Genomic DNA, 23,678 nt, shown 5'->3' with positions numbered 1-23,678 from the left:
TTCATAAGGTTATCAAGCAGAATTAGGCCATTCAGCCCATCAAGTCTGCTCCACGATTCGATCATAGCTGTTATGTTTCTCAAACCTATTCTCCTGTCTGCTTAACCTATTCTCCTGTCTGCTCCCCATAACCCTTGATCACCCTACTAATCAAGAACCTACTTATCTCTGCCTTAAATACAGTCAATGACTTGGCCTCCACAACCTTCAGTGGAAATGAGTTCCACAAATTGACCACCCTCTGGCTGAAGAAATTCCTCCTCATCTTAATTCTCAAGAGTCATCCCTTCTCTCTAAGGCTGTGTCCTCAGGTTCTAGTCTCTCCACCACCATTCAATCCAGACCTCTGGGTATTCTGTAAGTGTCAATGAGAAATTAACCCTCCATTGAGTACCAACCCAGAGTCCTCTACCTCTCTTGATATGATAAGTCCCTTGTACAATCTCAGTAGCATATCTTTACTTTTGTATTCTACCTCTCTTGAAACATTTCCCAACAGTCAGCTATCTTAAGATAGATATTATCCATTTGGTTTTTCTTTTTTGAACTGTTACATGTGGCTGGAGACCTTTGTTGATATCTAGTGAACAAAATTGCCCACAATCCTCCAGGTATTGCTTTACTCTATCTGATTTTTTGTGCCATTCTATTCAGCTACAGGAGTTATATTTTAAGTATTTTTCTCTGCTCTTATGATGAAATTTGAATGGAAAACGGTATGAGTTGCTCACATGACACTTTGGAGAAATGCTAACTGGTGTGATTTATTATTTAGCTCCTGAGCCCACACAGAGCTATGCTTTATGAAGCTTCAGCCAACAGATCAATCCTTCTATAATAGGATGTGGTTTCCTAACCATTGCACTCATCTTATATGCCTTCAGGCTAATGGATACACTCTGAATTAGTTGATGTAAAAAAAAGTCATTTTCAATGCATAATAAACATATTTTCTTACTTTGGAAATTTAGTGTATGATTCTATTGGAAAAGATGGCAGCAATATTCTACATGGAAACATTGATCAACTGGGGTCCTACAGTGAATGTACCTCAGCTCAAAGTCCTTCTGGAAAGTTTAGTGGACAATATTGTAAATTGACAATTCAACAGGTATACCATTGCCATTAAAACAAATATTGCTTGCTTGTAAAAATGATCTTGCAATAACATTTTGCTGTTTTTAATAGGGCAAGATTGACTATAATGTTGCTATTTGTGTGCCCAGTTCTTGTAAGAACGAAGACATAATGATGTTTGAATGGCTTGGTAAGAATGACTGTATCTTATAGTATGCATGCACAGCATTCACTGTCATTTGATGTCAATGGAGGTGTTTATTGGATATTAGCTCGCTCCAAGGGGAAGGGAGGCTGGACCAGATCTGACCTATTACTATATAATCCTTTGCTAATCAATTGGAGATGGCACTGAGAACGCCATAACATGTGTTCTTTATGATAAATGTAGTACGAAAGTAATTCCATTTTTTGGAACAAATCAAATAGAGGAACATGCACTAATTGTCCCCTTGTGATCTGTAGATTTACATAATTGTTAGTATTGTGATTATAATTTGATTTTATATTTTATTCCATCTCCAATCTCCCTATGAAGCCCCTTGCTTAGATTGGAGTCTGCCATTCCAGTGGGAAGAGTAGAAACCAAAATATCCACATTTACTAAACAATGCCCCAAATGAATTTACCAACAAGATTTCACTTTTGTAACTTATTTTATTTTGAATCATTAATAAAACAAATAAAAATGAAATAAAAATCAAACAACACTTCAATAAAAGGTAAGTGGGGATGTGAGTTATGAGCATGATACGAAGGGACTTCCAGGGAATTTGGACAGGCTGAATGAATGGTAGATAGAATATAATATGGTTATAATATAATGTATGAGATTATCCACTGTAGTAAGAGAAACAAAGGTTCAAAGCACCGTATTTCTTAAACGATGAGAGACTGGAAAGTGCTGATGCTGAAAGGGACCAAGATGTCCTTGATCATGTCACTGAAAATTAGCATGCAGCTGCAGCAAGCAATCCAGAAGTCAACTGATATGTTTATCTTTATTGCAAGAGGATTTAAATACAGCAGCAAAATAAGTTTGGTTTTAATTGTATAGAATATCGGTGAGACTGCACCCGCACCATTGTGTGTAGTTCTGGTTCCTGTTGCTTAAGGAAGGATATGCTTGCCATAACAAATCTATAGGGGAGCTTCATCAGGTTGATTGCTGAGGTGGTGTGAATGCCCTATGAAGAGAGAATGAGGAGACTAGGTGTGTATTCTCTGGAGTGTTAAAGAATGAGAGTTGAATTCATGGACATTTATAAACATTTTAATAGATGTGAGGTAGAAAAGATGGGTAGAACTTACAGGGATTTGAACGATGTGGTGTAAGATGAAGACGTGCAGCAAAATTGGATGAAAAATCTGGTGAGGCCCAAATCCAATTCAGGACCAACTTGCGCCATTTTTGGTGCTTTTCACAAGCAGCATGGCAAGGTTCTCACTAGGTAACGAGTTGCCCATTGATGGTGATTATTGCTTATTCTGTGCCATGGTGACAGATCAGCTCACCTCATTAATCTTCAGCCTCCTATCTTACCAAACTCATTAAACAAAGAACAAAGAAAATTTATAGCCCAGGAACAGGCCCTTCAGCCCTCCAAGCCTGAGCCAATCCAAATGTACTGTCTAAACCTGTCAGTCTATTCCTAAGCATCTGTATCCCTCTGCTCCCCACCTACTCATGCATCTGTCCAGACGCATCTTAAATGAATCTGCCTTGCCTGCCTCTACCACCTCTGCTGGCAATGCGTTCCAGGCATCTACTACTCTCTGTGTAAAGTACTTGGTGTATGTATCCCCCTGAAACTTTCCACCTCTCACCTGGAAAGCATGACCTCTCACTATTGAATTCTTCACCCTGGGAAAAAAGCTTGTCTCTATCCATCCTGTCTATACCCTTCATGATTTTGTAAACCTCAATCAGGTTCCCCCCTCAATCTCCTTTTTTCTAATGAAAACACAACTAACCTACTCAACCTCTCTTCATAGCTAGCACCTTTCATGCAGGCAACATCCTCGTAAACCTTCTCTGCACCCTCTCCAAAGCGTCCACATCCTTTGGTAATGTGGCAACCAGAACTGTACACAGTATTCTAAATGCAGCCGAATAAATGTCTTGTACAATTTTTACATGACTTGCCAGCTCTTATACACAATAACCCGTCCGATGAAGGCAAGCATACTATATTCCTTCTTGACCACTCTATCCACCTGTGCAGCAACCTTCAGGGTACAATGGACCTGCACTCCCAGATCTCTCTGCCCATCAACTTTTCCCAAGGCTCTTCTGTTCATTGTATAATTCGCTCGAGAATTAGTCTTGCCTAAATGCATCATCTCACATTTGTCTGGACTGAAATCCATCTGCCACTTTTTTGCCCAACTCTCCAGTCTATCTATATCCTCCTGTATTCTCTGACAGTTCCTTATGCTTTCTGCTACTCCACCAATCTTCGTGTCATCTGCCAATTTGATGATCATACCAACAGTGCCCTCTTCCAGATCATTTATGTATAGTACAACAACAGTGGCCCTAGCACTGATCCCTGTGGAACACCACAGGTCACCTTTCTTTATTTCGAGAAACTTCCTTCAACTACTATTCTCTGCCTCCTGTTGCTCAACCAGTTCTTTATCCACCTAGCTAGAACACCCTGCACACCATGTGACTTCACTTTCTCCATTAGTCTGCCCTGGGGAACCTTGTCAGATGCCTCACTAAAGTCAACAGCTCTTCCTTCATCTATCAACTTGGTCACTTCCTCGAAGAACTCTATTAAGTTGGTAAGGCATGATCTCCCCCACACAAAACCATGTTGCCTATCACTGATAAGCCCATTATTTTATAAATATAAATAGATCCTATCCATCAGTACCCCGTCCAGCAACTTTCCCACCACCGACGTCAGGCTCACTGGTCTGTAGTTACCCAGAATATCCCTACTCCCCTTCTTGTACAGGAGGACAACATGAGCAACCTTCCAGTCCTCCAGCACCTCACCTGTATTGAAGGATGCCACAAAGATATCTGTCAGGGCCCCAGCTATTTCCTCTCTTGCCTCCCTCAGCAACCTGGGATAGATCCCATCCGGTCCTGGGGATTTGTCCACCTTAATAACCTCTAGCCTACCCAACACATCTTCCCTACTTATGTCAACATGATCTAGCCTAGTCAAACTTCTATCTCTAATCTCAACATTCATCATGTTCCTCTCCTCAGTGAACTGATGCAAAGTAATCATTCAGAATCGCACCCATTCTCTCAGGTTTGACACACAGTCTTCCTTCATTATCCTTTAGTGGACCAATCCTTTCTCTAGTTACCCACTTGCTTCTTATATAAGAATAAAAGGCTTTGGGATTCTCCTTAATTCTGCTTGCTAAAGCTATTTTATGACCCCTTTTAACCCACTTGATTCCTCATTTAAGACTTTTCCTACTCTTCTGATATTCGTCCGGGGCCGTTCTGTTCTTAGCTGCCTCGACCTTATGTACGCTTCCCTTTTCCTCTTGGCTAGTCGTACAATTTCTCCTGTCAACCACAGTTCACGAATCTTGCCCTTCCTATCTTTTGCCTTCAACAGGACATGCATATCCTGTACTATCTTTAACCTATCTTTGAATGCCTCACACATCTCAAATGTGGACTTCCCTTCAAATAGGAGTGTCCAATCCACATTTCTGAGCTCCTGCCTAATTTTGATATAATTGGCCTTGGCCCAGTTTAGTACTCTTCCCTTAGTACCACTCTCTACTTTATCTATGAGTATTCTAAAACTTATAGAATTGTGGTCACTGTTCTCAAAGAAATCCCCCACTGCAATTTCTAGCACTTGTCCTGGCTCATTCCCCAGTACCAGGTCCAATATGGCCCCCTCCCTCATCAGACTATTGACATACTGCTCTAGAAACCTCTACTGGACACTTCTTACAAATTCTACACCATCCAGACTTCTGACACTAAGTGTATCCCAGTCAATGTTGGGAAAATTAAAATCTCCCATCACCACTACCCTATTGCCTCTATATCTTTCCATAATCTGTTTACCTATTTGTTCTTCTCCCTCATACTCACTGTTGGGAGGCCTGTAATAAACTTAGGGCTGTAACAATGTAACTGCACCCTTCTTATTTCTCAGCTCCACCCATAATGCCTCACTACCCAAGACCTTCGTAGTGTCCTCCTTTAGCACAGCCATGATATCATCCCTGACCAGCAATGCAACTCCACCCCCCCCTTTTAGATTAGATTAGATTAGATTAGATTAGATTACTTACAGTGTGGAAACAGGCCCTTCGGCCCAACAAGTCCACACCGACCCGCCGAAGCGTATACCACCCAGACCCATACTCCTACACTTACCGCTTCACCTAACACTACGGACAATTTAGCATGTTCAATTCACCTAACCTGCACATTTTTGGATTGTGGGAGGAAACCGGAGCACCCGGAGGAAACCCACGCAGACACGGGGAGAATGTGCAAACTCCACACAGAGAGTCGCCTGAGGCAGGAATTGAACCCGGGTCTCTGGCGCTGTGAGGCAGCAGTGCTAACCACTGTGCCACCGTGCCTCCCTGTCCTATCTGAAGCATCTATATCCTGGAACATTTAGTTGCCAATCATCATGCCCTTGCTTTAACCAAGTCTCTGTGATTGCAATAACGTGATACCCCCAGGCACCAATCCAAGCCCTAAGTTTATCTGCCTTACACACTATACGCCTTGCATTAAAGTAGATGCATTTCAGGCCACCAGTTCTTTTGCGTTCATCTGCTCTCTGCCTACTCTTCTTTTATTAATGCTATCTTCATAATTCTTACAGTCTCCAGTCTCCATCTCGCTGCCTACTTGTTTTCTATTCTGGTTCCCAGCCCCCTGCCACATTAGTTTAAAACCTCCCCAACAGCAGTAGCAAAAACTCCCCTAAGGACATTGGTTCCAGTCTGGTTCAGACGTAGACTGTCCATTTTGTAATAGTCCCACCTTCCCCAGAACCGGTCCCAATATCCAACAAATCTGAACCCCTCCCTCCTAAACCATCTCTCAAGCCATGTGTTCATCCTGCCTATTTTTTTCATTTCTACGCTGGCTCGCACGTGGCACTGGTAGTAATCCCGAGATCACTACCTTTGAGGTCCTCCTCTTTAATTTCTCTCCTAGCTCCCTGAATTCTTCTTTCAGGACCTCATCTTGTTTTTTACTTATATCATTGGTGCCTATATACACCAAGACAACTAGCTGTTCACCCTCCCCTTTTAGAATGCTCTGCAGTCGATCAGTGACATCCCTGACCCGAGCACCTGGGAGGCAACATACCACCCGGGAGTCCCGTTTTTGGCCACAGAACCGCCTATACACTCCCCTCACAATAGAATCCCCTATGACTATGGCCCTACGAGTCTTTTTCCCGCCTTTCTGAACAGCAGTGCCCACCACGGTGCCATGATCTTGACAACTGCTGCCCTCTCCTGGTGAGCCATCTCCCCCAACAGTATCCATAATGGTATACCTGTTTTGGAGGGAGATGACTGCAGGGGACACCTGCACTGCCTTCCTACTCTTTTTCTGTCTTTTGGTCACCCATTCACTGTCTCCCTCAGCAATTCTAACCTGCGGTGTGACCAGTTCACTAAACGTGTTATCCACGACCTTCTCAGCATCGCGGATGCTCCACAGTGAGTCCATCCACAGCTCCAGAGCTGTCATGTTGTCAAACAAGAGCTGCAGCTGGACACACTTCTGCAAGTTTAAGAGTCAGGAATGTCAGGCACGTTCCTAAGCTCCCAAATCAAGCAAGAGGCACATGCCACCGGTCTGAGGTGCCCTGCCATTGTAAGCTTAGCTTTATATGAACTAAAACCAAACAATGCACTTAAATATATGAAAAAGAAAGATAAGAAAGAAACAGAGTTTTTTTCTCCCGGTTAGAAGAGGGGGCAGGAGGGAGATACTACACGTGCAGTATCTCGGGTTTAGCCACTGCCAAAATATAAATTAAGCCTTATCTTCCTGGCAGCCCTCACTTCACTTCACCTTCTCTCCTCGCTGCTCTGTCAAAATGGAGCAAATTCAATATAGAGAAAACGTGAAATGGGAACCAGAGCATGTATCAGTTGGTTTCAGCTCTGCCTGCTCCAAAGGACCTCGATGTTACCAATTATTGCACTGAAACCCAGGACACAATTCAGGGCCACAGTTCAGCTGTCTGCAGCCTTCACCCCCGCGGACATCAGCATGTGGAATCCAGCAATCCCTCACGACCATGTTGGCACCTCCCTGATACATTGGTAGTGCACTCTGGATGTATAGACTTAGATGGCAGGGTGTGCACCAACAATTAGCATTGCAGCAAGGACACCTTGTACTGTAACACTTAGCTCACAGACTGGACTAGGTTGCATCTCAGACCTGCTAACTTTCTCTCTCAGCACTCACTTACTTAATGCTTACCTGCAAGCTTAGAGCAGCTAGCTTGTTCTCTTAACACTTGCTCGCATAATGCTGAGACCATTCTTGACTGCTTTGCATTGCCTTGTCAATTAGTGCAGACACATAGCTAAGTGGCTAGCCTTGCTGCTCAGCATTCCTCAATGTAGGGAGCACAACCTCCTCCGTTTGCCAGCATCTTACCCAGCCAACACACTGCAGATGCATCAAGCAAGCAGTCGTGTACTGAACTCTGAAAAGAGTTGTCCTCAGTGAAGTCCATGGAGATCCCTGTCAGTTAAGTGGTCCTGTCATATAATGTCAAGGGCAGCCACCTATACAGATCATGGGAATTGACCACAATCAGATGTTTGGGTGGAGTATTCTCATTTAGGGGGCCTGTATCTCTACAGTCCAGCGAGTAAGTCATGGTCAGTCATTTGGCTCCAAAACAGGTATTTAAGGGGAGGGGGCTGGTGTGATTGAGGTGATGTATTGGCACCAGTCATATCTTGTTCAGGACTGGCTGGTCATGTTGGTCAAGGGGTTGGCCACAGTCAATTCATCAGGTCCAGCTAGAGAAAATAAAATGGGAAGAGAAAAAAGTGTTGTGACAGTGGGAAGCAAGGGTGGTTGTTAACACTGGACTGAGTCTTGACAGCTCAGTCTCTGAATCTTTGGCATTCTCTACTTTAGAGGGCTTCAAAAATTCAGTCTTCAAGTAAGTTCAAGGAAGAGATTGATAAATTAGCAAGTTTTGAGAAGATTTGTGCTCATGTTGAGGTTCTGGATGTATGTTTTCTCGCTGAGCTGAAAGGTTCTTCTTCAGACGTTTCATCACCATACTACGTAACATCATTGGTGAGCCTCCAATAAAGTGCTGGTGTTGTGTCCTGCTTTCTATTTATGTGTTTAGGTTTCCTTGGGTTGGTGATGTAAGTTTCTGTGTTGGTGATGTCATTTCCTGTTCTTTTTCTCAGAGGGTGGTAGATGGTGTCCAAATCGATGTGTTTCCAAAAGAATGGGACATAAAACAAATGCTTCACCAGAGGCTTACTGATGATGTTACCTAGTATGGTGATGCAGTGTCTGAAAATTAACCTTCCAGAGATTACTAAATTTTCAGCTACTAATAACAGAATAGGATATAGATATTTTATAAGAGTATTGAAGTAAATGATCAGCTATGATCTAGAATGTCAGGATAGCATCAAGAGGCTGAATGGCCTTCTGCTGCTTCTCTGTTCTCTATAATTTACACAGATATTTAAAGTCCTTACTAAATATTCTTAAAAACAGTTACAAAATTCATGATCTTTTCAAGAAGCTACAAATGTTCCTTATTGCTGGTGGGTCATATGGTGAATCCATTCTGTTTCAATGGAGAATAAGGCAAAATGAGCATGTGGTGTTGTAAAATTTCAGTTGGTGTGCAAACTGTAGACATTTGGTTGCAAATTTGGATTACTGCTAATATTATTATTGTCTCATTTCCAGTTTTTAAGTACAAATGTGGATGACAAGATTTGGTGTTAATTTATTATAGTTTTTAATAAATTGCATAGTCAAATCTACATTTGTATTATCAAACAATATACCTTTAGCTTTGTTTTCTACTTTCAGGTTTGTTCAAGTACAAGAACACGTCTTTCATATCTCCTTCTCCAATATTATTATTCCTTGCAAATAACAACATATACAGAGTGAAAAGTGTGTATTGCCAAAATAATGTTCCTAACATTGATGTCTTTGTTGGCATTTGTATGTACGTATTACACATACATAATACCTTATGACTTAACATTACACTTGCATATTTTACATGGAGAATGTCTCTTAAAATCTTTTTTTCTAAAACAGGTTTGTTGTTGTTCTTTTCATTATCATGACGATATCTGGGACAATGTTTATTACAATGAAAGAGTGGAAGACCAAATCAGCTGGTAACAAGCTGAAGGATAGTTTAAGTTCAGCTCACAAGCACTATGGGACAGTTTCATTTCATAAAATAAATGGTCAGCAATTGCAAGTAAGTACCCCAAAATCCAAGCTTGAATCACCAGGACAAAATCCAATGGAAACAACAGAAAACAGCAATGGAGTAGGTAAGATGCATTTAACATTATAATAACATATCAGTGAAATAGATGTTGTATCATGACGTAATGTGAATTTTTTAAAAAGTTATTTGATGGATATGAGTGTCACTGGCAAGGACAGTATTTGTTGCCCTTACTGAGCTTAAACTTACTTTATGAAACTATCTTGACACATGACTACATAATATTAAGTTGGCATGGGGTGACATGGATGGTGGCTATGCTAAAATTGTGGCTGAAAATGATAATTGGGCAGAATGGAAAGGGCTATATTTCACTGTATATGACCTGGAGGCAGCTACATTAGAACATTTAATTTCCAATCCATAACTTCTCTTAAATTTATGAATGCAAATTTCACTTGTCTATTATTGTGTAAATAACCAAACAGTTGAAGAGGGGTCAGGGTAGAAATGATAGGATATTTTCCCTTTCATGCTTAGATATAAAACCAACATTGTAGATTGGCTGCACTTGAGAGAAACTACCTGATTTTCAGAAGATCTCATAAACTGGTTGACTGTAATGTCCATTTTATGCTAACACAGCAAGTTGGAAATCCCCCTAAAATCATAATGCTGTAATGTTAAAATAATGTTAGTCCTTGCAGTAGTAAATTTGGATAACACATAGCTCCGGATATTTAATTATTTGTTTCTTAAATTACTACCTTATTATTGGATCTTGTAATCCAGCTTTACAAGCAAACTTGTGGGGGGTATCATCTATGCTGTTTTTGGCTGACTCCTTAAAACATTATTAGTAAAAGAAATATAATCCCTAATGTGATATTATTGTGTAAATCAGCCCCTGAAGGCTTCTTCACATAATTATTTTACTGCATAGAGGAAGCTATCTGACCACAGAACTGGATTTTCATGGAGTTGGGGAGAACTCTGCAAAATTTAAAAAAACGTAGCCAGGACTCGACTCTTGGCACCCCTGATTTTTGACATTGCAGAAAGGGTGAGGCTGGTGTAGATTCTTACCCACTCCCTATAAACACAATCTGGCCAGCTCCGCTGCAGGGATAGGCACCTAGAACAAAGAACAATGCAGCACAGGAACAGGTCCTTTGGCCCTCCAAGTCCACGCCAAGTTCACACATTTCGCCTTTCCATACTAAAACTGTCTTCACTTAGAAGGGGCTTTGAGTATAAGGATAAGCAAATTATCCCTCTGTTCCCTTCCTATTCATGTTCTTGTCCAGGTGTTTTTTGAATGCTGCTGTTGTGTCTGCTTCCACCACCTCCTCTGGCAGAACGTTCCAGACACTCACCATCCTTTGTGTGAAGAACTTGCTTCGCACATCTCTTTTGAACTTGCTCCCCACACCTTGAACTTATATCCCCTAGTAATTGACCCCTTTATCCTGGGGAAAAGCCTCATACTTTCCACTCTATCCATGTCATTTACAATCTTATAAATTTCTATCAGGTCGCCCCCTCAGCCTCCTGCATTCTAGTGAAAACAAATCCAGCCCATCCAACCTTTCTTCATAGCTAAAATCCCCCATACCTGGAAAATCTTTTCTCTATCCTCTCCAAAGCAATCATATCCTTCTGGTAGCATGGTGACCAGAATTTTACACAATATGCCAAGTGTAGCCTAACTAAAGTTCTATAAAGCTGTAGCATAACTTGTCTATCCTTATGCATAATGCCCCTTCCAATAAAGATAAGACTTTTTTACTACCTTATCTACCTGCGCTACCACCTTCAGTGATCTATGGACCTGTACTCCCAGATCCCTCTGCATATCAATACTCCTAAAGATTGTGCCATTCACTGTATAATTTCCACTTGTACTTGACCTTCCAAAATGCATTACCTCACATTTGTCTGGATTAACCTCCATTTGTCATTTTTCTACTCATGCCTCCAACTATCTATATCCTGTATCTTCTGACAATCCTCCTCACTATCTGCAACTCCACCAATCTTTGTATCATCTGCGAACTTACTGATTAGACCAGTTACATTTTCCTCCAAATCCTTTATGTAGATAATGAACAGCAGAGGTCCCAGCACTGACCCCTGTGGAACACCACTAGTTCAGTTCTCCATTCTAAAAAAGCATCTTTTAACCCTACCCTCTGTCTCCTGTGATAAAGCCAGTTCTGTATCCATCTTGCCAGCTCGCCCCTCATACCATGTGACTTAACATTCTGTACCAGTCTGCCATGAGGGATCTTGTCAAAGGTTTTACTAAAGTCCATGAAGATAATATCAACCGCTTTTCCCTCATCAATCATCTTCATCACCTCCACAAAAAGCTCGATCAACGTAGTGAGGTGTGACCTCCCCAATCCGTCTATTGGTAATAAGTCCATTTGCTTCTAAATATGCATAGATCTTGTCCCTGCGAATCTTTTCTAGTAATTTCCCTTCCACCAACTTGAGGTTCACAGGTCAGTAATTTCCAGGATTATCTCTGCTACACTTCTTACACAATTGCATAACATTGGCTATTCTCCAGTCCTTTGGGACCCCACCTGTGGCCAAAGAGAATACAAAGATGTCTGTCAATGCTCCATCAATACGTTCTCTTTCCTCCCTCAATATTCTGCGATAGATCCCATCAGGACCTGGGGACTTATTTACCTTCATGCTTTCTAAAATGCACATTACCTCTTCCTTTCTAACAGCAATGTGGTTTATAAAAATGATACTCCCTTCCCTGAGATCATCTTCCACTAATTCCTTCTCTTTGGTGAATACCGACATAAAGTATTCATTTAAGACCTCACCTACCTCCTTGGCTCCCTGCTTTGCCCTTGAGCAGGCCAACCCTTTTCCTGGCTACCCTCTTGCTTTTTATCTGAAAAGGCGAGGATGCGGATGCTGGAGGTAAGAGTCGAAAAGTGTGGCACTGGAAAAGCACAATAAATTAGGTAGCATCCAAGGAACAGGAGAATCGACATTTTGGGCATAAGCCAGCCTGATCAAAGCTAGCACTGCTGCCTCACAGCGCCAGGGATCCAGGTTTGATTCCCGCCTTGGGTGACTGTGTGGAATTTGCACATTCTCCCCATTTCTGTGTACGTTTCCTCCCACAATCCAAAGATATACAGATTAGGTGAATTGGCCATGTTAAATTGCCCATAGTGTTAGGTACATTAGTCAGGGGCAAATATAGAGTCTGGGTGGGTTACTCTTCGGAGGGTTAGTGTGGACTTGTTGGCTCAAAGGTTCTGTTTCCATACTGCAAGGAATCTAAACTTTTATTGACCCCTTTTAGCCCTTCTAATTCCTTGTTTATGTTCTTTCCTACTTTCATTAAATATTTCAAGGACTGTGCCAATTCCCAACATCCTAAACTTTATGTATGCTTCCTTATGCTTTTTGACCAAGGTTATAACATCCCTGGTCATCCAAGATTCACGTAACTTGCCATGCCTGTTCTTCATTCTCACAGGAACATGCCAATCCTGAACTCTTATCAACTGCTGTTTGAAATACTCCAACATGTTTGATGTAGATTTACTTTCAAACAGCTACCTCTGTTAATATTCTTCAGTTCCTGCCTAATATTGTTGTAGTTCGCCTTCCTCCAATGTAACACCTTCACCTGAGGACTGTTGTTATCCTTACCCATGAGTATCTTAAAACTGACAGTATTATAGGCACTATTCCCAAAATGCTCCCCCACTGGAAGTTCCCTCACCTGACTAGGCTCGTTTCCAAAACCAGGTCCAGTATAACCCTCTGTACCAGGTTTCTTTGAATTGGGTCAGGTTTTAAGGCAGTTATGGTTCACAACCCCTTGGAGGTGCCATGAACAATTTTCTGGATGAGAGAAACTTTCGTAAAGTAAGTTCAAAAAAATCTTACCAATACATCTTCCAACCCCATACTGACCTCTGACCCGCTGCAAACCATCATGGCAACTCATACCTTCCATGTTAACCAATGGGCACTTCCATCTGCATTCATCTAGTTTTCAAAGTTTGTGCGAAGATTTGTAGCTCGGGTGCTCGTTGTTGTGGTTCTGTTCGCCAAGCTGGAAGTTTTTGTTGCAAACGTTTCGTCCCCTGGCTAGGCGACATCATCAGTGCTTGGGAGCCTCCTGCGAAGTGCTTCTTTGATGTTTTCTCCGGTGTTTATAGTGGTCTGTCCCTGCCGCTTCCGGTTGTCAGTTTCAGCTGTCCGCTGTAGTGGTTGGTATATTGGGTCCAGATCGATGTGTTTGGTTCATCTAGTTTACACTCTGGTCAGTGACGATGACAGCAGTGAAGACCCTGGTTCCCCTCTACAGACAATGTTTCATATTCACAACTGCATCCCTGAGCTTGTTGGTGCTGTGCATTTATTCTTCTCTTCTTCCTCCTAATGCTAGCACAGCTGCTGGGATAAGTTGATCATGGAAGTCCTGATCTGTGAAAAATAGTAGGAATGGGATATTTGTTTCCATTTGAGATCTTGACATAATTAAGCTATCCTTCAGGCTCTATCTTGAATGAAAACTTCCCTCCAGCCTTAGTGTAGTGCTTTCTCAATGACCCACAAATGGTTTTTCTTCTTCTTCATTCTGTCACATTAAATACATTTGGAGTTTTTGAAGCCTTAATGCTTACTTTGTCTTCTATGCATTAGCATAACCTGATTCTTTTTGCCTTCATTAGCTCCTCTGGTAGATACAGTCCTTCAAACATAGGAATGACAGTGTGCATTAATGGTTTCATCCCCATGTTGTTCACTTACAGATAAACGGATCTGGGAATGCTCCTGTACAGCTGAATGTGCCACCACCACCACCACTGCTGGTGAGTCTTAGATACCCTTCTGCTCAGAGTTAAATGAACCACAGGACAGGTTTGGGGTGTTGATAGAGTTTATTCTCCTTTATTTTGCAGAGAGTAATTCACTTCAGTGCTAAGGCTGTAAGGGATTACTGGACCCATGCTATTTTTTAGTTTCTATTTTGATTCTCTCTGAGGGGAGAAATCTCAGGTCTCCTCCTTATTTTCTGCACATTTTCTGTGAAGCCATCATTTTGCATGACGATTTTGAAAAGTGATGATGTTTGTAGGTCTCTCTGCTATAGGAAGGATGTTTTGAAACTTAAGAGGTTTCAGAAAAGATTTACAAGGAAGGTATGCCAGGTATGGAGGGTTTGAGCTATGGACTGAGGCTGAGCAGGCTGGGCTGTTTTCCCTGGAGTGTCAGAGGCTGAGGGGTAATGTTATGGAAGTTTATAAAATCATGAGGGGCATTGATAGGGTAAATAGCCAAGGATTTTTCCCAGGGTAGAGTAGTCCAAAACTAGGGGGCATAGATTTAAGGTGAGAGTGGAAAGATTTAAGAGGGGCCTAAGAGGCAACTTTTTCATGAAGAGGGTGGTGCTTGTATGGAATGAACTGCCAGAGGAAGTGGTGGAGGCTGGTAAAATTACAACATTTAAAAGGCATCTGGATAGTTACATGAATAGGAAAGGTTTAGAGGGATATGGGGTAAATGCTGGCAAATGGGATTAGATTAATTGGGGATATTTGGTCAGCATGGATGTGTTGGACCGAAGGGTCTGTTTCCATGTTATACATCTCTATAATTCTATGACTCTAAATATTTAATCTGATTCATTCAGCCTTCACCCTGCGTTCTTTGCTACACTTTTCTCCAAACACTGTCAATCAACGTCTTACTTTCCCACATGACTATTGGCCTTTTCACTACCTAACTAGATATATCTTTTCTTCCCCCTGGTCCCACTTCCATTCAGATCCCCAAGTCCAGCCTTAGTCTTATTGTTTATTCATCTATTCTTTCTCCTTACCCCATTGTCTTCCCCACCTTAAATATGCAACTCCTACATGTCCTTAAATAAAATCAGAAATTGCTGGAGAAACTCAGCAGGTCTGGCAGCATTAGAACAGTTTTGAAAAAGGGTCACTGGACTCAACATGTTAACTCCATTTCTCTCTTCACACCAGACCTGCTGAGTTTCTCCATTTCTGTTTTTTGTTTCAGATTTCCAGCATCTGCAGTTTTATGTATAATTCTATGTTTTCTTGTCCACCTCGCCCGTAACACTGTGATTCTCCCTTCTGCACCCTGTTTCCCCCTTCTATTCCCTAGTATCCTTCCACTGCCCCTCACAGCAACACACAAAGTTTCATTTGATATTGTTCTTCCTATCTAACCAACTTTTGTGTGACACTTTTGAATTAAGCATTCTTTTGAATTAAAATCCATTTGGGATTAAGCTTCGTTTGCTTGCCCCTGTCAGTTTTTCTGACACCAGATATTGTGGCTTCTTCACTTGAACAAGCTTGTTGCCAGAGTCATCTTCAATCTTCACTCTGTAAGTGTTAAAGAGCAACAAGAGAAAGCAAGACCGCATATGACTGAGACTTTCCATGAGTTGGTTGATCTGGTCAGACTTCAATTTTACTGTTAAGCATTTGGGAAAAGAAAAGCTTGATTTTGAAGGAACCATGATACTGAAAAAGTTTGTAATCGCAATGGCTTGGAAGACGAGGTCCACCCAGCCATGCAGACACATTGTATATTTTATATATGGTTGAGTTTTTGAACACATCTTCCTAATTTTTGCGCACCCAGATTGTGCCTGTACATGGAATTCCAGCCAGGCTGAGGTGTTAATTGTTAGTTATGGAATGCTAATGAATGCAAAAGATGTTCTTGAGCATGTAAGTTAGGAAAGCCGACAAGCCTGAAAGCTTCTGAGAATTTAGTACCAACTATTTAATGCATCATTCGGAAACAAATATTTTGCCTATATCCAATTAAATTCTTCCACATCCCTTTGCAAAAGCTTTGTGTGAACTCTTAGTCTATAAGATATCGGAGCAGCATTAGGTCATTCAGCCTGATCAGGTCTGCTCTACCATTCGATCAGTCTAATACCTTTCTCAACCCTGTTCTTCCCATCACCCTTGATTCTCTAATTAAGCAAAAACCCACCTATCTCTGTCTTAAAGACAGTCAATGACTTGGCCTTCACAACATTCCATATGAATGATTTACTCAGATTCACCACCTTCTGGCTGTAAAAATTCCTCCTCATCTTAAGTTTCTGTCCTAACTTTCAATTTCATATTTATTAATTTAATTTAAATTCTACCAGCTACTGTGGTGGAATATCTGCCCAAAACATAAATCTTCTCTCACAGAGTCATAGAGACCTACAGCTCAGAGATAGGCCCTTTGGCCCAAGCTGGTCCATGCTGACCAAAGTGTTCATCCACGCTAACTCCATTTCCCTGCACTTGGTTCATATCCTTCTAAACCTTTCCTATCCATGTATTTGTCCAAATGCCTTTTAGATGTTGTTAATGTACCCACCTCAACCACTTCTGATGGCAGCTCATTCCATATGCATGCCACCTTCTGTGTAAAAAATTGCCCCTCAGGTTCCCTTTTATTCTTTCCCCTCTTATGTCTGCATTGCTAATCCTGAGACATTACCATTATGCCATCATCTCTCCACTTGACATTTCTTTATCTTGTTTCAATTCTCAAAAAGTATTGATTATTTGAGAAATAGTTTCAGGAGAAAAAGCTAATAATAAAGCAATGTTTTGTCTTGGATATATCTGTTTCAATAAACTCTTATACCACTCTGATGTGTCACGTTAATCCCAAACATAAGAAGTAAGTTCCTAAAACTCAAAGTTTATCTCTGAAATACATGCATTCTCGAATCAAATGCAGTCGGTTTTGCTACAAAGTGGTAGTTTCATTCATGTGCAATCTTGTGTTATAAGAAAATCATGCAATAGCAGCACCACTTAAACTAATGGGATCGGAATCACATTATAACCAATACACGCTTTAAAGTTTGTGCTTTAGTGTTCCCAATTTGTCATCACGTTACTGCAAATTCACATTAACGAAACATCTATCTGCAACATATTACAATCTTTCCCTACCTTCCTATGTGATTTCTTAATGTGGTATTACCTTAAACTTGGCAAATGATCCGAACTGAGTTAAAATGTCTTGAACTTTTATTAAGACACCAAAGACTTTCAATTGCAAATGGAAACAGAAAATGTTGGTAACTGCTCATGTCAGGGAGCATCTTTGAAGTGAGAAGCAATTAATGTTAATCAGGTCAATACTTCTGATCAAAATAACCTTGTTTTAACATAATTTTAATTATCTAATTCTTTTAAATCTTACTAGGTTAATTTTTCTTCATCCATTTAATATCATACTTACCAGTAAAACGGGCGTGGAAGTAAAGTATTGTTGAAGTTAAATGAAACAAGCTGAAAAATAAGGAATTACATGGAGCACTAGTTCTTTGAATAGATTTAAAAGGACACTACAGTAATTTACAGTAATCATCATGGTACTAATAATAAACCTGTTTTTTCCATGGTATTTGGTCTTTGCAGATATCATCAACTGGATACTATCAAGCTTTGCCATACAAAACAGTGTCCCTGCCCTGTTATCCACTAAGAACACCATGAGATCATATTCAGTAATAAACGGGATCCGAGTTTTGAGTTTACTGTGGATAATTTCAGGGCACGTCTGCCATTTCACTCTGTTTAATAATCTAGGTAAAGTTGATTATATTAAGCTTATCTGTTGCATGCATGCCTTTTTGTAGTTATTATATTGTTTGTTTTGAAACATTCACTTACAATAAAGGGAAAATTTGAGCGAAAAATATTAATAAAACCCAGTTCTTGTAAGGATATTATTAAGCTGGAGAGGGTTCAGAAGAGATTTATCAGGATGTTGTCACATTTGGAAGGTTTGAGTTAGAAAGAAAGGGTGGATGGGCTGGGATTTTTTTTCACTGGAGCATAGAAGATTGAGAGGTGATCTGATAGAAGTTTATAAAATAATGAGAGGTATAGATAGAGTTGATAGTGTTTTTTTCCCCTAAGATGGGGAATTTCACGACTGGGGGCACATTTTTAAGGCGAGAGGAGAGAGATTTAAAAAAGACATGAGACAAATTTTTTACACAGCGGGCGGTTCAAGTGTGGAATGAACTCCCGGAGGAAGTGGGTGGATGCGGGTACAGTTACAATATTTAAAAGACATTTGGATGGACACACGAATAAGAAAGGTTTGGAGGGATATGAGTCAGGAACAGGCAGGTGGGATGAGTTTAGTTTGGGATTATGTTTGGTATGGGCTGGTTGACCGAAGGGTCTGTTTCCATGCTGTATGTCTCTATGACTGTACTTAAAAGGAATATTTTTCTCCACCAATTAATTTGATATCTATAATTGAATTCTAAGCAAACTAATTAATTGGTTTTGATAAATCCTCTAGAGGTAGCTCAGATAAGTATCTATTTCAGACATTGAAGTTTTTTGCAATAAAGATAATAACAGATTATCATCTACTCCAGGAGCATCAGGGATAACATTCTGCATTTATGATTCTAAAGCAGAACAATATATGACATTGGCCATGTAAAATGATTCGCCCTCATTCAGCCAATTTGATTTTCTGTTCTGTTAATGCAATTTTTTTAAAATGAGGAAATGAGCACAAAAAGATAAAATTAGTTCTGTGATGTTCACTTGCTACTGGAACTGAGAATATTTTGCTTGCAATTTAGGACAAGCAGAATTGAACAATGTGTTGCATGATACTGTCATCATTCAGTACCTTTGGGGATTGGAGAAAAAATTTCAGGGATTTATATTCTTGAAAAATATATTTGCTGTAGGTTTCTTTTCTCGGCAAATTGAGAATTGGGTATAATCCTTAGGAAGTCAAAATATTACCAGGGTCATGGAAGTCATGAACTCTTATTACATATTCTCTTAGCTTTATGTGAAGCAAATAATTTTCTCTGTACGTTTACATCATACTTAAAAAATGTCCACTTAATGAATCCACTTTAATAACTTCAAAAGTATATTTTTATTCATTTCTTTTAGATAATCCTGTACAGTGGTTGGTGTCTGTCCCAAACAATGCCCTTTATATTTTTTCTCTGGGCGGTCCATTCTATTTGACAGTGGATAGTTTGTTCCTGATTAGGTGAGTTAAACAGCTTCATTGGAACAGGTGAACGGTGATGTGACCTTTGTAACTCCTTGCCTGTAAAAAATTACCAGGCAACTGATGGAGTTGTTCAGGCACCAATGAGGGGTAAAAGAAGAATTTGGGTATGATTATTGACAGTACATTGAACATATTCACTATCAACAAACTAATCAAGTACTGAGATCCTCAAGGCTGTATTAAATTGTGTTTCATACTGTATGTATCACTGGTGAAGACATACTTTAAATATTACATGAAACATGTGACACACGGTTCTAGATTATACTGCAGTTCCATCCTGTTTCTCAGTTGGGAGATTGTGGCTGATGCCTGATGTTTTATTGATATAATGCAAAAATAAAATAGTCTCTTTGGCAATCCGAAGGTGATTTAGATTGGCTGTGGCTTCAGACTGGAAAGTTTATTTATGTTTTTGAATGTTTTTTCAAAATGAGTGTATTTTCTCTCAGCATATACCACTAAGTAGCTGGATGAAAATTGTGGTCCAGGTACAATCCAATTGTCCTAGACTGTGCACAAAACTAGTGCAAGCATCATTTTCTTATAGACATTGCTGGCTGGTCAGCATTTCTTGCATGTCCCCAGTTGCACTTGAGAAGGTAGTGGTGAGCTGCCTCCTTCCATGGGCAGTAGGTAGACCCACAATGCTGTTAACTAGGGCATTCTAGGATTTTCACCCAGCAACAATGAAGGTATGGTGATATATTTCCAAATCAGGATGCTGAGTGGCTTTGAGGCAACTTGCACATGGTGGTGTGCCCATGTGCCTGCTGCCCATGTCTCTCAAAATGGATGTAGATTTGGAAGTTGCTGTCTAACATGCTCTTCATGTTTCTATTGTTGTGGGAAAGCTCAGATCTCTGATCAGCCTTGGAGATTCTGTAGAATAAGGAAAGAATCAGATCGATCCAATTGTTGTATTGGGGCAGCACCATTTCAACCAAAGTGTAACAAAAAGGAAAAGAGGTCACAAGCTTCATACGGGGAACCACCAGCAGGAGGAACACTCCAGGATATAAAGGTTAGCATGTACCTGCCAATGAACTCAATGCTTGAGTATGCCAAAGCATGTGAGGTCAGATACAGGTCACCTTATTTAAATATTACTAGTGAATGCCTTCACTACTGGGAGCAGATCTTGAACATGCAGCAAACAGGGAAGACTATTTTGTGTGGCAAAGCCTAACTCTCTGGGCTTTGTCCAGCAGCCTTTTAAATTGTAGGCTGCATCACTTGACAACCAAAAACTAGAGCTTGCCCCACACATCCAATTGGTTCTGATCCTCCAGTCTGTGGCTCCTCGGAGACAAGGTGTATGACTGAAAACGTATGTTGAGACACCATTGTCACCTTGATATGTTGACTCACATTGGAAATGCCTGTATGAGCTTCTCATGAGTAATTCCTCTCATCCCTGGGTCCCTTCACTGACTGAGAAGCTTCTTCTCACATGGTGCATTTCCCCACTACATTTTCATCAGATTGTGGCTCAGCAAACTGTTAGCTGGAGGACCTACGACTGGACACCTCCCCTTCGATAAAGCCGATATTTTCTAGACCAGATTGAGACAAGCAGACAAGATTGTCATATTTGATGTATCTGGCCCCTTTGCAGAAATGACCAATGCATAGTCCTTGTGGGATAAAGTCCTGTCTTCACATTGAAGACACTCGCTATTGTTTGTGTGGCACAGCCACAGTTTTAAATGGGATAGATTTAAAGCTGATCTTATAACTCAAATCTGTCTATCAATGAGGCCTTGTGGGCCATCAGTGGCAGGAGAATTTTACTCAACCACAATTAGATTAGATTAGATTAGATTACAGTGTGGAAACAGGCCCTTCGGCCCAACAAGTCACACCGACCCGCCGAAGCGAAACCCACCCATACCCCTACATTTACCCCTTACCTAACACTATGGGCAATTTAGTATGGCCAATTCACCTGACCCTGCACATCTTTGGACTGTGGGAGGAAACCGGAGCACCCGGAGGAAACCCACGCAGACACGGGGAGAACGTGCAAACTCCACACAGTCAGTCGCCTAAGGCGGGAATTGAACCCGGGTCTCTGGCGCTGTGAGGCAGCAGTGCTAACCACTGTGCCACCGTGCCGCCCACAATCTCTAAATTCATTACCTCTCTGTACCATTTCCATCAATGCTGGTTCCATAAAGAGTGTAGGAGAACATGCCAGGAGCAGCAGCAGGCATAACTATTAATGAGGTGCCAGCTAAAGAAAGGAAGAATGATAGAGAAAAGTGATTCCAGAGCTAATGTGGGATATAGCATGTCAAAGCTCTGCTGCCCTGTGGAATGCAGATGTGAACGGCAGAGAACAATTAAACAACTTACTGCAGAAGGTTGCACAAACACTTCCATTCTCATGATGATGGCGCAGCCCAACACTTCACAAAATACACAGCTTAAAATTTCAAGATGTATCTTAATGTTACTGCATGGTAGTAGACACTGTAAGTCTCAAAGGTGGGGTTGTGGTCGGTAGGATGAAGGGCTTCATCTTATCATCAGCTACCAATTAATTAAAGATAGCTACCCTGTATCCAGAAACAGCTAATTTACCTGAGAGCTAGCAGCACAGCAGTGCCACTGGGAGTCATGGCTACTGCTTGGACTGCAGCTGGCAATTGACCAGAATTTGTGAAAGAAATCAGTGAATTTCAAAGCATAACAAATAATAAATATAGACTTCCACACAATTGTACTACATTTAAGAATGATAAATGTGTTGTGATGGCCTGTTAAATTAGATATTAAGTAATTAGGCTTTGGTAATTTTAATAAGCAAAAATAATCCTACATTAAAAATACAACACTGACCCTGAACAAATGCCAATTTGTATCGTGATCTTTTTCAGTGGTTTGCTGAGTGCAAGAACACTATTAAATATGCATCATCAACCTGAGCAAGGTCTGACCTTCAAAATTCTAAAGGACTATGTTATTAGGAGATTACAGAGGTAAGATGCTGTTTAATATCATTGGCCAGTTAACAGGTTTAGCAGGAACTGTAGGTTGATGCTTGAACATTTGCTGTATTGTTAGAGGTGCTGCCTTTCCAATGAAACATTAAACAAGATGTTTTCTGTATTTTTAAATGGATGAAATAGATCCCTTCTGTCTTTGTTCAAAGAAGTAGAGGAAACTTCTTTCTAAATGTTCTGACCAATATCTACTTCTGATAATATGATTAATCCCTGGGTGAAGTTCCACAATTTATTATGGTGCAGACAAGACACCTCAGATTATAAAGCATCCATGTGAGGAGAAATGAGCTAGCCCTTTTTTATTATTAACTCACTTCCTCAGTTGGTCACAACAAAGTTAATTTGAAAAGGAACCTTCCATTTGGAGACCTTTTTCCCAGACCAAATAAAAGTATGTTTTAAAAGAAGTCAATAAATAGAAAGCAGGAATTATCAGCAGTGCTTTGCCTGAGGCCCACGGAAGATGTTACCTAGTATGGTGACAAAACATCTGGAAATGAACCTTCCAGCTCAACGAGCAAACCTACATCCAGGAGCCAATTTAAATGCATTTGGAAATAATAACGCAAAACATACTCACAGATTAGGAATAAGAAGTAAGTTCAAAGAAAGTTAAAAATGAAAAAAAAGATCCTTGTCTGAGTTACTTGTGAAGAGTAAATAGTGAAAAGTTGTGGCCATTACATTGAATGGTACAGGTAGCATTGGTATTTGTTGTTGAGAAATTGGTTTTTAGATCCTTGGTTTTTCAGGTTAGTTTGAGATTCTTTAGTCCTGGTTCCCTTCGATGGCGGTTGGCTAGCAGCGGTCAATGAGAGCAAATATTATTTTCTTTTCTTTGCCTCCAGTGCAGGGGTGTTTTATGCCTGTTCTAAAACTGTGACCTTCACAGCACATTAGTACATACATTAGTATGTCAGGACACTAACACATTTAGACTAGCAGCTGCAGTTGGTTTTTAACCTTTTATTTGTATATTCCTGGAAGGATAAAACAGGAACACGTCTGCAGGAGATGGCTTCCTGCTGACAGGGTGATGGCTGGTCAA

General features: G+C 40.7%; 1 protein-coding gene across 1 annotated transcript in view; it reads left to right on the top strand.

Annotated features, from left to right (window-relative positions):
• The window catches only part of oacyl (O-acyltransferase like), a 71,202-nt gene that overhangs the window by 1,360 nt on the left and 46,164 nt on the right, over positions 1-23,678 (top strand). The window contains exons 2-9 of the mRNA XM_043680107.2: positions 972-1,111; positions 1,189-1,267; positions 9,137-9,278; positions 9,374-9,618; positions 14,318-14,377; positions 17,978-18,148; positions 19,493-19,595; positions 22,502-22,603. Coding sequence (XP_043536042.2) covers positions 972-1,111; positions 1,189-1,267; positions 9,137-9,278; positions 9,374-9,618; positions 14,318-14,377; positions 17,978-18,148; positions 19,493-19,595; positions 22,502-22,603 — 1,042 coding nt within the window. The remainder of the gene's footprint in view (positions 1-971; positions 1,112-1,188; positions 1,268-9,136; positions 9,279-9,373; positions 9,619-14,317; positions 14,378-17,977; positions 18,149-19,492; positions 19,596-22,501; positions 22,604-23,678) is intronic.

Source organism: Chiloscyllium plagiosum, unplaced genomic scaffold (assembly GCF_037043375.1).
Source record: "Chiloscyllium plagiosum isolate Xiang-an unplaced genomic scaffold, Cpla_swu_hap1 HiC_scaffold_1, whole genome shotgun sequence".
In the NCBI taxonomy this organism is placed as follows: Eukaryota; Metazoa; Chordata; class Chondrichthyes; order Orectolobiformes; family Hemiscylliidae; genus Chiloscyllium; species Chiloscyllium plagiosum.
The sequence above is the reverse complement of the archived record's forward strand: the minus strand, read 5'-3'. Positions and strand labels throughout refer to the sequence as shown.